Source organism: Pieris napi, chromosome 9 (genome assembly GCF_905475465.1).
Source record: "Pieris napi chromosome 9, ilPieNapi1.2, whole genome shotgun sequence".
Taxonomy (NCBI): Eukaryota; Metazoa; Arthropoda; class Insecta; order Lepidoptera; family Pieridae; genus Pieris; species Pieris napi.
Window position 1 is genome coordinate 2,157,789 of NC_062242.1, and position 15,094 is coordinate 2,172,882.

The following is a 15,094-nucleotide window of genomic DNA, read 5'->3' on the forward strand; positions in this document are numbered from 1 at the left end:
TAATATAGAAAGACTAGCAAAATTAAATTATGAATATCTGGAGATCCAAAAATCATCTTTTAGAGGAGCGTAACATATTATACTATTTTATGGCTGAGAATTAAGATAATATTCTTCTCTCTCTCTCTTATATTATCCCTATATGATAAAAGACCTTAAAATACTGTATGTATGTGTGTGAGAGGTGTGTACTAGATTTTATGTACTTACCTGTTAAGGCCGATTTACATTATCTTAGTGTTTAGGAGAGTGCTTTAGGATAGTACTTTAGTTGAAATGTGTAAACGCTACTTGCTTTAGTAAACGCTACGCTAAAGTACTTGCCTTTCAAGTTGTACTAAAGCACTCTCCTAAACACTAAGATAATGTAAATCGGGCCTTACTGGATAAATTTATATTAGTGATTAACTTCTTATGTAAAGTTACCAGAAAGCTTATAATTTAATTTGATTAGTAGTAATCGATTACTACACGTCACCACATCACAAGAAACATTCCCAGCGGGACATTCCAACCCATAATCGTAAGGTATATGGGCAAATGAATGAAATATTCCGCAAACAAGTTGCAAAGCCTGAGAAACTCACCTACATCGTGGGAGATAGGCCTAGCTTTAATAACTAAATAATATAGTGCCTTAATTACAAATAGTTTGAGAGGCTAAAAAAAGTCATAATATTATTGAAACAAATACACTTTTAATTCATACATCAGCCAATCTCGTCTATAAATACTCACCTCACCAAATTTAACTAATAATATTTTTCGGAAAATTATTTCGATTTGACCAGAAATATTAGAACATAAGAGCTTTACAGACAATTACATATCAACACAATGTTCAATTTAATAATTGCAATCAAATTTATTTTTAGCTTATATAAAAAAAAATTAAATCCCAGTCAATCCTTAGTTGTAATCTTTTCATGTAAAGAAACCCAGAACTCTCGTCTCTATCTTTCGCCAAGTCGATCCAAATCTCCTTCCTTTTTTTTTCCATCAGACAACCTCTACCTTTCTTTATGCCAGTCAAACCAGGCCAAACCGTTTTAATATTCGGCCAAGTAATGCGTCGAACCAAATCTACAAGCTAAATAACATTTCAAATTCAATAGCGCCACTTAGGACTACGCACTACAAATTGCAATACTATTTCTGTAAGTCGAGCGAAGGCGCCGGCGGCCGCCCACGCTTTCTCTCGGGATATATGGCTAATGCAACTGTGAAACGATGATGGTTTCAAATAGACGAGTTCCCGAGAAATCTAATGTACCTACATCTACCATAAATTATATACAACAAAAAACAATTATATGAAACATATAGCCTAAGATGGAATACGTAGTAAATCTAAAATTAACGAAAGGAAAAAAACAATAAAATTCTGTGTTGTGTGATGGTGTGAGAGGGTGGGTATGTACGTAAGTGTATGTGGAGTGTGCTCATGGTGCAGGTGATTTCTATTATCTATTCTTATTTATCGTAAGTAATACTTACATATATACGCCTAAAACAAATATACGCAATAAAATAGTTGGGGTACCCACAGAAAGCTCATACATACACATTAGGTATAGTTCGTTGTTTAACTTGCTTATAAACTTTACAACGAACTATAAGGCAATTAAAATAATTTTATTAACAATATCAGTCAATATAACAGTGATAAAAAATTGGTGGACAGTTTCAGCAACTCCACGGAGATCTTTCGCCGAGTCGTTTTAGAAACCTTTCTATGTTATTTGCAATTATTATTAATTTCTTTATTCCTACATAATTATGTTCATAATATTCGGGAATGATTGGCGGACCCATGCGGCTTCTTCAATATACAGAGTTCCCTTGTTATGTGCTGCGATATTTTGGGATGTTGCATGGTAAACGCTCCTTTAGTTCTCATACCTTTTTCACACATATATAACACTTTCGATAACATATTTTCATAAGAATATGTCAAAATTATAAAGCACAAATTGAATTAATACGAAACCTGAAGAGTATTGAACTGTAATAAGTTTATTGAACCGTAAAAGAAAAGAAAACGATTATAATAACATCCGTAGCTCTGACAAAAAGCCGCTTCTAGCGCATCCTGCTTAGTTTTCTATAAAGTATGGATTATAAGACAGAGCAAAATGTGTGTAAACCGAGGTCAGTCGTGCGCTGGCCTCTATTGTATGGGCAATTACTTATAGTATTTACTGTTCAAATAAAATAGATTTTATACAACGCTTAACGTTGTGATTAGTTAATAATAATGATAATGCTAACTTTAAGGTTACAAATGAATCAGTTATATTATTATATTACAAATAGGTTCATAAAGAATAGACTCTCATCCCTGAAGACGTAGGTTTGATCCCCGACTGTGCACCAATGTACTTTCTTTCTATGTGCGCCTTTAACATTCGCTCAAACGGTGAAGGAAAGCGACTTGCCTTAAACCCAAAGTCATGGGTCTGTGTCAGGCGCAGGAGGCCTTCTTATCTATTAGATTGACAAATTATCATCAAACAGATACAGAAATCTGAGGCCCAGACCTAAGCAGGTTGTAGAGCCACTGATTTATTTTATTTTCATAATCAAATGTAATGGTAAAAACACCAATATGTATTGGTTTTAGTATGATTTTCAAATGGAAAAAACAAATGAAAAAACGAATTAGAAAATGCGTTTTACATTTGTTGTACAATGCGTTACATCTGTTCTTATACAATATTTTACATTATTTTTGCACATTTGAACTCGATAATGATATCACACTATAGGATAATACTGAGAGGATTGGTAATCAATTACGTTGTCTGAAACTGGTGAAGTCATGTTACATTATTCTTACTAAAATGTCTAACACACCTTAAATTTCTATAAGACTATTGTTTACATATAGTATAACAATAAGTACACAAGTGAAATTCGCAACACATGTGAAAGCTTAAACAATGACAGAAGGATCACCTGTCATAACGGATTGTCATTTGTCAGTTGTCACCAATTATTACTTCAAAGCTCTGTGTTGTTTACTGTGATTGATGTTATATTGTTTTTGTACTACTTTCATGTTTTAGCGCGTAGTAATTTGCATGTCGTTTAGAACGGGGTAAACTAGCGGTGGCAGGTTAGCAAATAAACTTCAAGAGAAATCGGGCATGTGATATTAATAATTATCCTAGAATATTAGATTTTAATTGCATTAGTAAAAAAGTTCTAACCGCCGCCCATGAACACCAGCAATGTCAGATTTCGGCTTAAAGTCAAAGTAGAAAACATTTATTCATATAGGTACACTTATGAACGTCAAAAAAGAAATACATATTAAATGCTTCTAATTTTACAATTACTGCCAGTTCTCAAATCAAGGGCGTAGAACGGAAGAAAGCCTGTACTTAAGTGTATTTTTAAATGTTAAAACATGAATTGTATAAAGTTTCGTTTGAGTAAACAGTATTTATATAAATGCAATAAAAACTCAGCCTTCTTTTTAATTAAAAATCTTTTTAAATAATACCGAAAAGTGGTCCGATCAACTCATGAATTTATTCGAAAGCTGCGCTCGCCTGAAGCTTGGAAAATTGTATTAAATAATAGTTCACGTTAAAGACATCCAGTTTAGCTTTGTTTATGATACGTCTAGATCTTGACCATTCCTAATAAGCGTTTAAGCTTAGAGGCCTCAATGGTGAATTTATGGGCCTAAGAAGATTGTATGTAAGCTGCGATGGCCGCCGGCGACTGTTCAACGCAGAAATTGCTAATATCGAGTTATCCAGAAATGTTCTTTAGTATTATGGGGCGCGTAATAACGGTCAGTCGATTTAAAACAATAAATCTGTAAGTTTATATTTAACTTTGTTACATTTTAATCTGAAGTTAGGTTCAACCCTATTAGCGCGTGATTAAATTTGAATTTGTTATATATTATTATAAATATATAGCAGCGTGCAACTTTCATCCCTAAGGTCGTAGGTTCGATTCCCAGCTGTGCACCAATGGACTTTCTTTCTTTGTGCGCCTTTACATTCGCTCGAACGGTGAAGGAAAACATCGTGAGGAAACCGGCTTGCCGTAGACCCAAAAAGCCGGCGGCGTGTGACTGGCACAGGAGGCTGATCAACTAGTTGCCTATTAGATTTACAATCATGAAACTTAGACAGGAATCTCAGACCACTGATTTATTTTATTTTATTATAATAAATACATAGGTACCTGTAATATCTGTCCAAATCGATTGATGATCGTATTTACTTATTATTTTAATAATCTACTTATTTATTCCAGTAATTGAAACGCATGCGCAGTAGGTATCACACATGAAAAGTAACTTTACTAGTTAATATTTTTTATTCAATAGGAGGCAGGGCAGGACGCACATCTGATGTTAAGTGATACCGCCGCCCATGGACACTCACATTGCCAGAAGGCTCACGAGTACGTTGCCGGCCTTTTAAGAATTGAAGGACCCTAAGTCGAATTGGTTCGGATATACTTCAGTTAGTAGCTTTTTCCACATAGTGCTGCATAACTTGAATCGTAGTTATTACAAAGTTAATTATGTATTTAACAATTAATTTCCTTATACGGGCTGTAAAGCAAGACATACTTTTATCTCAAAACTTTACCATAAAAATAAATTAAAATAAACATTATTAAGTTGTTTAAGTGGTACACAAATATATAAACTCTTGTTCGTTACAATTTCCATACATACGTGGACCATACATCAACAGCTTTACCGATGAAAGGGACAAGAAATCTTTGATTTACGCATCACTTTCTTCCGAATACCGTTAAAGCTTTTAAAGGCAAGACAGATGGGCGGCTTTTTAATGAAATATCCCAATAAATGACGTGTAATGTCATAAGGTGCTGATGGCTTGAAATATGTGACAGTCTGCGTCGTTTATCGTGATATAAGTCGAAAGTTGGCGTTCCAGAAACCGATATTTTAACTCCATTGTATTTAATAGTCAGTTTTTTTGTACATCACTTAATGAGGGATTTTTCTGACAGCTAATAAAAGTAGTTCCAAATTAGTCAATAGATGGCATTTTCAAGTAAGGGTTTTTGTTTTTTAATGGGACTTGCCTGTTTATTCTGTGGTCTTTCCTCTTATCTTTTGGCTCTTGCATTTGATTGTGATTGGTCTTTGGGCAACTTTGGGTTCAAACGTCCAGGGTGCACGCGAAGGTCAGTCGAGTTAAGTAGCCAGAACAGTCCAAAGAAAAAGCCAGGGTCGAAGTAATAATAACAAAAAAGAGAAGAAAAGAACATTCGCGTAACCACCAAGTTTTATCTGTGGCAAGCAATAAGAAAAAAAGGTAAACCCTTGCGATCAAGCGCCATCTTATCGTAGCTTTTAGAACTATCTTTTTTTTAAATAGCTAATAGCAGAAAAATCCCTAATTACCGCACTTATAGTTGTTCACTACGGCTTGATAATTTATATTAGTAATTAAGTAATTATAAGTACAGATAGTTCCAAACAGAAGCTAAATATAATATTAATTCCTCCTCCTTATGCGACAATATACACAAAATTGCTCCATGTTCCTCGTACGAACTCGAATTACCTGCATAATTCGCCAATGTTTCGGTTTTTATCCAACTATGACACCAATTATGAGGATTTTGATATTTTCCACCTCACCAAAGACGATGTGAGAAAGTATTTGAAGAGGAAGACTCTGATTTTGTTAAGCAGTAATTTGAAATATTAAGTATTATTTGTTGTTTCAAATGTGAAATTTCAGTTTTCTTTTAAATATATTTTTGTCTATTAATAGACTTACTTGTTTTCTATTTCGTATAGGTATATGGTTTATCTATGTAATCTGTTTTGGCTTTCTGTATTGTCTAAGTGTTTTGCTTTATAATATATATATGTTAGCTGTACTTATAATTAAATAAATAAATATATCGGTAGATAAATAATGAGGCGATAATTTTTCGTTATCGTTATTGTGAAAAAAAAAAATTATTATTTTTAAATAGTGTTTTATTTTATTTTTAATGGGCCCCATAGACACGGTCGCAAGTGCGTTGCCGGCCTTTTAAATAGTACGCTCTTTACTTGGAGGACCCTAAGTCGAATTGATTCGGAAATACATACTTCAGTTGCTGGTCCTAGATAGTAGATAGTGATAGCGGCAAAACTGCCTAAAAGAAACGCTCACTTGTGGAACGACAAACGTCGAAGTGATACGGATGGTATTTTGTATTCTGCCTTGATGTCCGATGAAGAAACTATTTGATAAAGCGTGCTTAGCAATTTTTTATTAAAATCGGCCAAAAATATCGCGTTTTATTATTATTAATCAAGTAAGGAACGTCCTTTAATCTATTCAGTAAAGAATAGAACATTATGTTTTAAAAACGACTTTATTTAAAAATATAATTCTAGTATAGACATTAAATTAGCATATATAGCGATCAAAACCAATATTACAATAATTTAAACAAAAGACGGTTATGGTGGCCAGTGGAGCTGGTTTTACGATAATGGCCAAAGTTTAAACGGCGTGTGAAGTGGAACGAGCCGGACTGACCTGGTTTTGGAGATCAAGGAAATGATCGATTCTAATTCTAAAGGTTTATTCGGTGGACTTATGAGAATTTAGAATACAGGTTTTTAGTATTTACTTATCTAAAAGTAAAATCTTTAGGTCTAGACTTCAGATTTCCGTATCTGTCTCATCGGTCAGCCTCCTGTGCCTGACACACACCGTCGACATTTCGGTTGCCGGAAAGCCGGTTTCCTCACGATGTTTTCCTTCACCGGTCGTGCGAATGTTAAATACGCACATAGACGGAAAGTCAATTGGTGCACAGCCGGGGATCGAAGCTACGACCACAGGCATGAGAGTCGCATGAGAGTCGCACGCTGAAGCCACTAGGCCAACACTGCTCTTTTCATTATCTAGATCCTCAAATGTTTTTTTAGGTCTTAGGCTACGAATAATCAAGAGAACACTCTTTTTAGTCAGCATCTTTATTTATTTGCTACATATCTTACAAAAATATACAAGTAATATATATGCCAAGCGTTAAAGTTTCAGGTTAACTAGCAAAAGCCATGTCGAAGGTGCCCGAACATTAGTTAGCCCGGTGTTACCAAGCCAAACAGTAGATCATATTTATTTTTCAAAGGAGGACACTTTATTAATGTCAATTAGTGAAAATACGTATTCAGTACAAATTCTGTTCAGTGTATGACAACGAATATTTCAATATGTGTCATAGACAATTGTGACTTGCGTTTTCGATTTCGAAATACGTAAATTTTTAAATCAAGAAAAAAATGCCAATGCCAAAATTTAAGTTAAGAATCAAATTTCTAGCCTTGAAATATGTATACGACAATTTAAAAATGGAACAAAAGAAATATACCATGTTTACATAGGTATATTATCTCGGTTAAGACATTATTAAAACAAAGGTCAAATGGGGAGAACACACCGCCCCTGGACATTTACACTTCCAGAAAGCTCGCGAAGCGTTGCCGGTCTTTGAGAAAAGGATACAGTATTTAGTCCAGTCAAATTATGGCTAAAAACGGGTTAAATAAACATGAGCGAACACAGTTTGGGGATTTTGAGGATCGGTAAAGTAATCTATAACTCCGAAGGTATTGGCATTACGGAAAAAAGTTTACGAACAAAATTGTTCATAATTAAAAGATCTACACTATGATGATCGGTAAAATTTAATAAAATTGAATGGTTGGGGAGAAAACGACGAAAAATGAAAAGAAAAGTAAAATTTTTGCCTTGCGGGAGTAATAAGTTGAAAAATATTAATGTTATAAAAAAAAGTTTCAAATAAAAAAGTTAGTAAATTTTGTTTGGGAAAGAAAAGGTCTCTACAATTTTTCGCCTAACACTAACCATTCTCGAGATATCGAATTAAACGCGTTTCCATCGAAATGACCTTGAGCTGACCTCAGTACAACCCCTCAAATTGGAATTTATGCTCAGAATACACCCCCCTATCGATCCTCAAAATCCCCAAACTGTGTTCGCTCATGTTTATTTATTTCGTAATTTGACTGGAGTAATTTTCTTGAAGGATTCTAAGTGATATTGGTTCGGAAATATCTCTGGTGGACATATTGGTGGTGCGCGGCAAAAACTGCCTGCAGGAACGTTAGTTAGTTGTTGTTAGTCGTAAAAGCCTGATGATAGAATTTGGGTATGATCCATGCATTACACATAAAAATTATTAACGCTACTTTCCCCCACACAAACCAAAGTAACGGTTTTTACAATACATCAATACGTAAACTAGAATGAATCAATTTGCCGGTAATTTTAATCAAACAGTCGACGACATTTTTATCTAAATACCTCCCGGTTTTTTATTCAAATCTTTCAATTTGTATGCTTCCGGTACGCTTTTAGAAAACTTCTACCAAATTAGTATGTTCATTGACTTTCATGAGGTTTTTGTTATGTATATTAAGAAATACGCGAATTATACATTTCTTAATTTAAACTTTCTAGTACATAGTAAAGTGTGCAATAAATAAATTAGGCTATCTTTATCATAAGTTTTGACAACAATTATACTTAACTGTTCTTATAATTATGACATCATGATAATTGATATTACATTTGCACGCCTGTTTTATAAGGCTGATTGTGGGGTCTTTTTTATAATTAATCAAACTAAATGTACCACTTTCTTTGCAAATAAAACTTATTATTATTATTAAAAAAATAATTAGTATAAAGTATATAATCTATATCGAGTAATTTTGGGAGTGCTGCCGAGAAACCCCGAGTAGACAGCAGATCAAGCGACGCAAATGGAAATGGATAGGCCATACACTCCGAAAGGAAAGCCATACATAATCCCAAGCAGGCACTTGATTGGAACCCGAAAGCGGAAGGAAAAGAGAGCCGGAAAGACTTGGAGCGAGGTAAAATACGAGGCTCAAGACCGAACGCGATGAAGACTCACTGTGGACGCACTCTGCCCCATTAAGGGGTTATAGAACATTAAGTCAAGAAAGTCATCTGCTGATAAAGCGCTGCGTAAATTTAAAAGTTCTGGGTTTTAGCGGGTAAAAATTCCTACATATTGGTAGCACGAAACAGAATCGGTAGATATGCATAGTAATCCAAACACAAGCGTAATTTCTCTTGGTGTTATAAATTACGAAAATACTGATTTATATATCAATGTCAAATATACAGATCTAAATTAGAAACGAACAATAATGATTTTAAAAATAAATATCACAGACGATATATTCTAGTTTACAAAATATTGATTTAAAAGCAAATCTTATAAGAAAACTAGATCACGAAATTGCGAAATAAAATATACCACAACGCAATATTATTGTATAACTGACGCGACGTTTTAGTGTTTGTGGTTGACTATGCGTATTTTTTGTATACGTAATTAATAATTATATAATATGCTGATATAATATATCATAGTATTTTTCTTTATTGTTTAATTTATAATCATTATTATTTAATTGTACTTTAAATTGATTTTCTAGAGATAAATAAATATTTCTGTTAGATTGTTAATTATCTGTTATGTGTCAAAACTGACGTTTTATTTAATTGTAATATTGAGAGTTTGTTAGTTTGTGGAAAGAGCTTGTCATTTGAATTTTTACAAGAAGATTTTTTGTTAGAACATTTTTGGATTTTAAGTAGGAACTTTTATGTATTAATAACGAACTGTAAATGTACTATGTAACTGTATTATGTTTCTATAATTATTTCAGGTAATTTGATTAATTATTCATTATTTTATTTTGTTTTATAATTAGTTTTTAAGATTTTTTGTTTAAAAAAAATATTATTAATATTTTCAAATAGTTAAATCTATAATTATTTCAGCAACACATTTTTTTACTGAGTTTTATTCATCATAAATATTATTCATTGTTTAAAGCGCGACATAGATACATAATGGAAGGGTAATGAAGGCATCGCTAGCGTTTATAGTCCGTCGCGTGATTAACCGATTGACTTATATTAACTTGATAAATGTTGCTATGATCATCGAAACAAAATGGTGGATGTCAAAGCGGTAACACTGGTACTTAGGACGTAATCCAAATTACTATATATAATTCTTAATTTCTTGGTTAAAGGACGCGCGATTGTAATATTATTATTTTTTTCAAATGTAATTGAGTAAACCCGAGTTGAAAAATACCTGAGAGCACGAAATAAATAAGAGTTATTAAAGCTTTAGGTTTATATAATAATCAACTTACGAATTATTACAAAAATACAGAATCAATACCGTATATTTTCATGGTACACATAAGTACACCTATACGATTATTTGGCGTATGGTTATGGTTATTTAATACTATTACTTACATTGCCGAGGAAGCCGCTGCATGGTTGTATAGGTGGCGGCATCGGCGGCAGGTCCGGAGTTCTTCGCGGAGAACCATCGCCTGGACCCATCTCAGCGCATTTCTGAACAAAAATTAGTTATCTAAAATGAAGTACAAAAAATAAAAATTATCGTTTATAAATGTTAATATATTTTAATGCAGTATTCAAGTCAAAATATCCAAGATACTTGGCGCCAATTACGGACAGAAAAAAAGTTAAGGAAGTGGAAAATAGTACAGGCCTCAGTAAAGTTAGAAAAGATATATGTATATACTATTTATAAATGTAACGCTATTTAAGTAATCTTCTCATAAAAGCACGTTTTTTTGGTTTATAAACTTCACAGTAGAAAGAGTACAAAAAACGACAACCCGGACTTCAAATACTCTTCAGAAATGCGTAGATATCTCAAAAACTACTAAACGGGTTTTAATGAAACTTGTACTATTCCTGGGATATACCTGGATCAAACTCAAACTAACTTTATCCATATAGGTAACCGAATACACTTATGAACGTCAACAGAAAAGATGTTAAATTGATTCTAATTTCGCAAGTCAAGGGCGTAGAGCGGGCAAGAAGAACTGACAAGAAACTCACCGCCACTCTTTTTCATTGCCAAGTTTTGAGTCATAAATTGTTTTGTTGTTGTAAGGCAGTCATAAATATTTGAACTGGAGCAAATCAATCCCAAGGATTAGGATCATTCAAATAATGGTCAAATTTATAAAAAGCTTTATTAGTAATTTACGTTCAACGAGAGTTTTGAATTTATTCAGTAATAATTCTCTTATTTCGCTTGGGAGTTTGATGTAAAATCGAATATAATTTCCATATAAGAAGTGTATCATCTCGTTATAACTTAATCTCTGAGTCTTGATATACAAATTGATAACTACCTAGTGAAATACGTCTGAACTCGAATAGTATATAGCCTTAATGAGGCTTTTAAATAATATCTAGTTATCATGATTCCTTCTCGAATGTCGCATATATCGTATAGATTGCACATGGGACCTGTTTGAAGCAGGTCTAACAGAAAATCGTACATAAGCCGTTATGCAGTTTCAGGTTTCTGGGACAATGAGGGCTGGTAATCCTTGAGAATTAGGAATGCTAATTTATTCTCGCTTTTTATGTTTGTTTATGTGACTGGATATCTAGATTCTGTTAGTTTTACTAAGATTTGTTTTCATAATATATCATTAATTATACATATATTGTAATTTAATCGAAGTGGGCAATAGCGCTGATAAATAATAAAATAGGGCGTCTGTTTTTTTTATATATAATATAATATATTTAATATTACGAGCAAATGTAGGCAACGAGCCCAAGCCCAAAATGGGCAGTCATCGCAACCAATGGACACCAATTTTTAATGGGTGCGTTGCCGGCCTTTGAGGGAGGAGTACTCTCTTACTTTGAATAGTTGGAGGTCGTATCTCTCAGGGAAGGCCCCCACCGGGACTCGATTCCACCGTTCACTAGTTCGCTTAAGAAAATGCCTTGCCTTTATACGGGAAACGTATTCAAGACATCTAAACCCTTGTGTTATATCTAATTAATTTTATTTTCATACTTTTGAATAACTCACTAAATACTAGAACGATATTCGTAGTTTAGTTTCAAATAGAGCGTTTCTCAATATATCAGTTAAAATTTTCTATTAAATTAACTAGATAATTGAACATTTGCAGACTTTCAAAAAATATCCTTACCACTTAATTCATACTGTATACATTAAATTCATATTCCAATAAACACGTATAAAGAATATTATTATCTAATACTTTTTAATACATTTCTTTGAACATCAATCTTACAATTTTATTAGCATATTGTTACAGTTTAAAGCCATAATTAATACAGTCACAAACAATTAGGTAACCGGGTCAAAACAAATGAATAGCCTTCAAATATTTCGCGTCCTTATGTATTAGATCAACTTAACTTATTACAAAATACTTTTTGGTTCGTTCCTCTGATCACGCAAAACCAAGATTTTGGCATGATTTTTTTATGTTTAGTGATACCACCCATGTATGCTATTAACTTTTAATAGCAAAACGGAAACATTTATTTAAAAAGAGCTGGAGCATTAAATACCATCCGTATCACCTCGACGTCCGTCGTTCCACAACTAAGCGTTTTTAATGCAGTTTTTGCTACCCACTGAAGTACTTCCAAACCAATTCGACTTGAGGTCCTTCAAGAAGGGAGCGTACCGATTCTTAAAAGGCCGACAACGCACTTGCAAGCCTTCTGGCAATGTGAGGCTCCTGCCCGTTGGCCTCCTATTACATAAAAATATCATATCCTAATAAAGTCCTGATAAATATCCGTTCCGATCAGTACCAATATTCCAGAAGTAATATTTTATTTTATTATACGTATTTTAATGTAAAAAATTGTGGATTTTTTTAAAAGTGTATGGCAAGGCAGTTACTTATAAAGCCTCTAGCCTATCATATCTTCGTTCTATTACCCTAACTTACTCGTTTAATTTGTATTTTCCAATTTACTCTCGATACTTAAGCCTATGAAAAGTATGAAAAGGGTTCAACATGTTGTGTACGATAAAGAAATAAATATATTACTTTGTATTCTAATTGGCTGTTGAAGATTTGAATAAGGAACACTAAGCAATCCAAGAAAAACTTTAAATTTGTACGGATTGTTAGAGCAGCATTGATGCCAAGCTTTGGCGAGTTTCTCTAACAACGCATTGCACAAATCTGCGGACCGTTAAGTATCGATATTGTCTGCTCTCGTTCACACAGTCAAATAGATGACCACGCCTTTTCGAGGTGAACAAACGACCTCGACTTGCCACCGGTTTCTCATATAGCACAATACATCCGCAAGTTTTTGGCTATATTTATATTGAAACGTCTTTCTAATAGAAATTATTTAAAACAAATTTATTGATACGTCGAACCAGTTCGAGATTTGTAGTCGATATTTTTTAAATAATTAATCAGAGCCAAAGAAAGCGTTCTAATATTTCCATGTTCAAATAACCTATATATAAAAACCCACCAAACTTAGTTTAGTAGGTAAATAGTCTCTTTTGACGTGATAACGTCTTTAAAATCGTTTTAGTCGGGTGACATGTTCAGAAACTTGTGTCACACCAAAACCTCACGAGCGCGATCGCAGGTATAACGAGAGAGAGACGGACCGATCTCCCGTCTCATCTCGAGCGCTGCCAGTCATTCCGTGAATGTATGAAGAAAAATGTATATCATAGTCGAATAAGTAAACTTGTCATTTTACACCCGAAATTTATCATCAAAAGTGTGAATAAAACGATAGATGTAATTTAAAATTTGAAAAAATTGTTATCTTCATTAATTCCTTACTTCCCAAAAACTTATATCACCAATAAGACGTTATCACGTAAACATCTCGATCGTAAACCTACTTTACAAACAACCAGTATTTATTTTTAAGAAAGGGGAGTGTGGACTCCCTTGGTTCTTCTCTCGTCCACAGATCTGCCTGCACGAGTGGTTGATAGACTATGGATAAGGGGTAAGTTTAACAATTTAACTGTTGATACCCTGTTCGCCTCAAGTGTGGTGTCAGCAAGGAGAGCTCTCACATCTGAGTTCCTCAGTGGAATAAATAGTGTATCCTACGTTTTTATAAGTGTATAAGTTAAACTACCCTAAGTGTTCCTCAACTAATTTTTAGATAGATTATTAATTTCTTTGATATACATAGATAGTAGGGTTAAAATGATTTTAGTGTTACCAATCCATTTAAAAATTAAGTACTTAATTATATGTAAAGATTTGTTTAATGGCGAAGGAGAGCTTCACTCCGTCGGAGGTCGTCTACTAAAGTTAAACGTTCATCATAATGAAATCCTGATTATGTAGTACTCGAATACAGACTATTTTTATTTATTTACTATTAACTTCGTTTTTACCGCCAAGTCTCGATATAATATATTAAGACTAAATAAATCTAAAACGCTGTACCATTTATTATGTTTAGGAAAGTAGTTAAAATTAAACTTAATAATGTAAATTATAAGCGTAAAGCTTTAATCCCGACTTGTAGCCCTAAGTTTACCTGCAAACGCGTTCCTAACCTGGTATTAGCATTGCAAGCTTGCAGGAAGTGCAACATAATTATTACAAACATTTTAAATTACTCTCTTCCTTTCTAGATCACACTTTCACCGATCTCAAACAATTTCTCGGATTTTTGGTTTCCTACTTGTAAAATTTATTTTTGAAATAAGAATGTTATTGCATTTTTTTTAAATAGGAGGCAAGCGGGCAGGAGGCGCATCTGATGTTAAGTTATACCGCCGCCCATGGACACTCACAAGGCCAGAAGGCTCCCAAGAGCGTTGGCGGAATTTTAAGAATTGGTACGCTCGTTTCTTGAAGGACCCTAAGTTGAATTGGTTCGAAAATACTTCAGTGGATTGTGGTTGCACATAGTGATGATGCGCGGCGAAAACTGACTTAAGAAACGCTCAAACGCAATATTAATAACGTCTGGGCAATGTGATTAATTACATTATAATTATGTATTTCACCCTATGTAGATTATTAATTGCCCCGATTTATTAGTTGGACTATAATATACTGCGGGCGTGATGTTACAACCTTGGAATAGCTTGTTTTTCAATAATGTGTCGATCTCCGGTTCTCACTCAATCATATCACCATTTTATGACACTATAAAATTTGAAAAATTGCCTA

General features: G+C 33.5%; 1 protein-coding gene across 2 annotated transcripts in view; it reads right to left on the reverse strand.

Moving 5' to 3' along the window:
• The window catches only part of LOC125052495 (leucine zipper putative tumor suppressor 2 homolog), a 97,388-nt gene that overhangs the window by 71,889 nt on the left and 10,405 nt on the right, over positions 1-15,094 (reverse strand). For both annotated transcript variants that reach the window (XM_047653382.1, XM_047653381.1), the window contains exon 2: positions 10,350-10,451. In XM_047653382.1, the coding sequence (XP_047509338.1) occupies positions 10,350-10,439 (90 nt within the window). In that variant the 5' untranslated portion in view covers positions 10,440-10,451. The remainder of the gene's footprint in view (positions 1-10,349; positions 10,452-15,094) is intronic.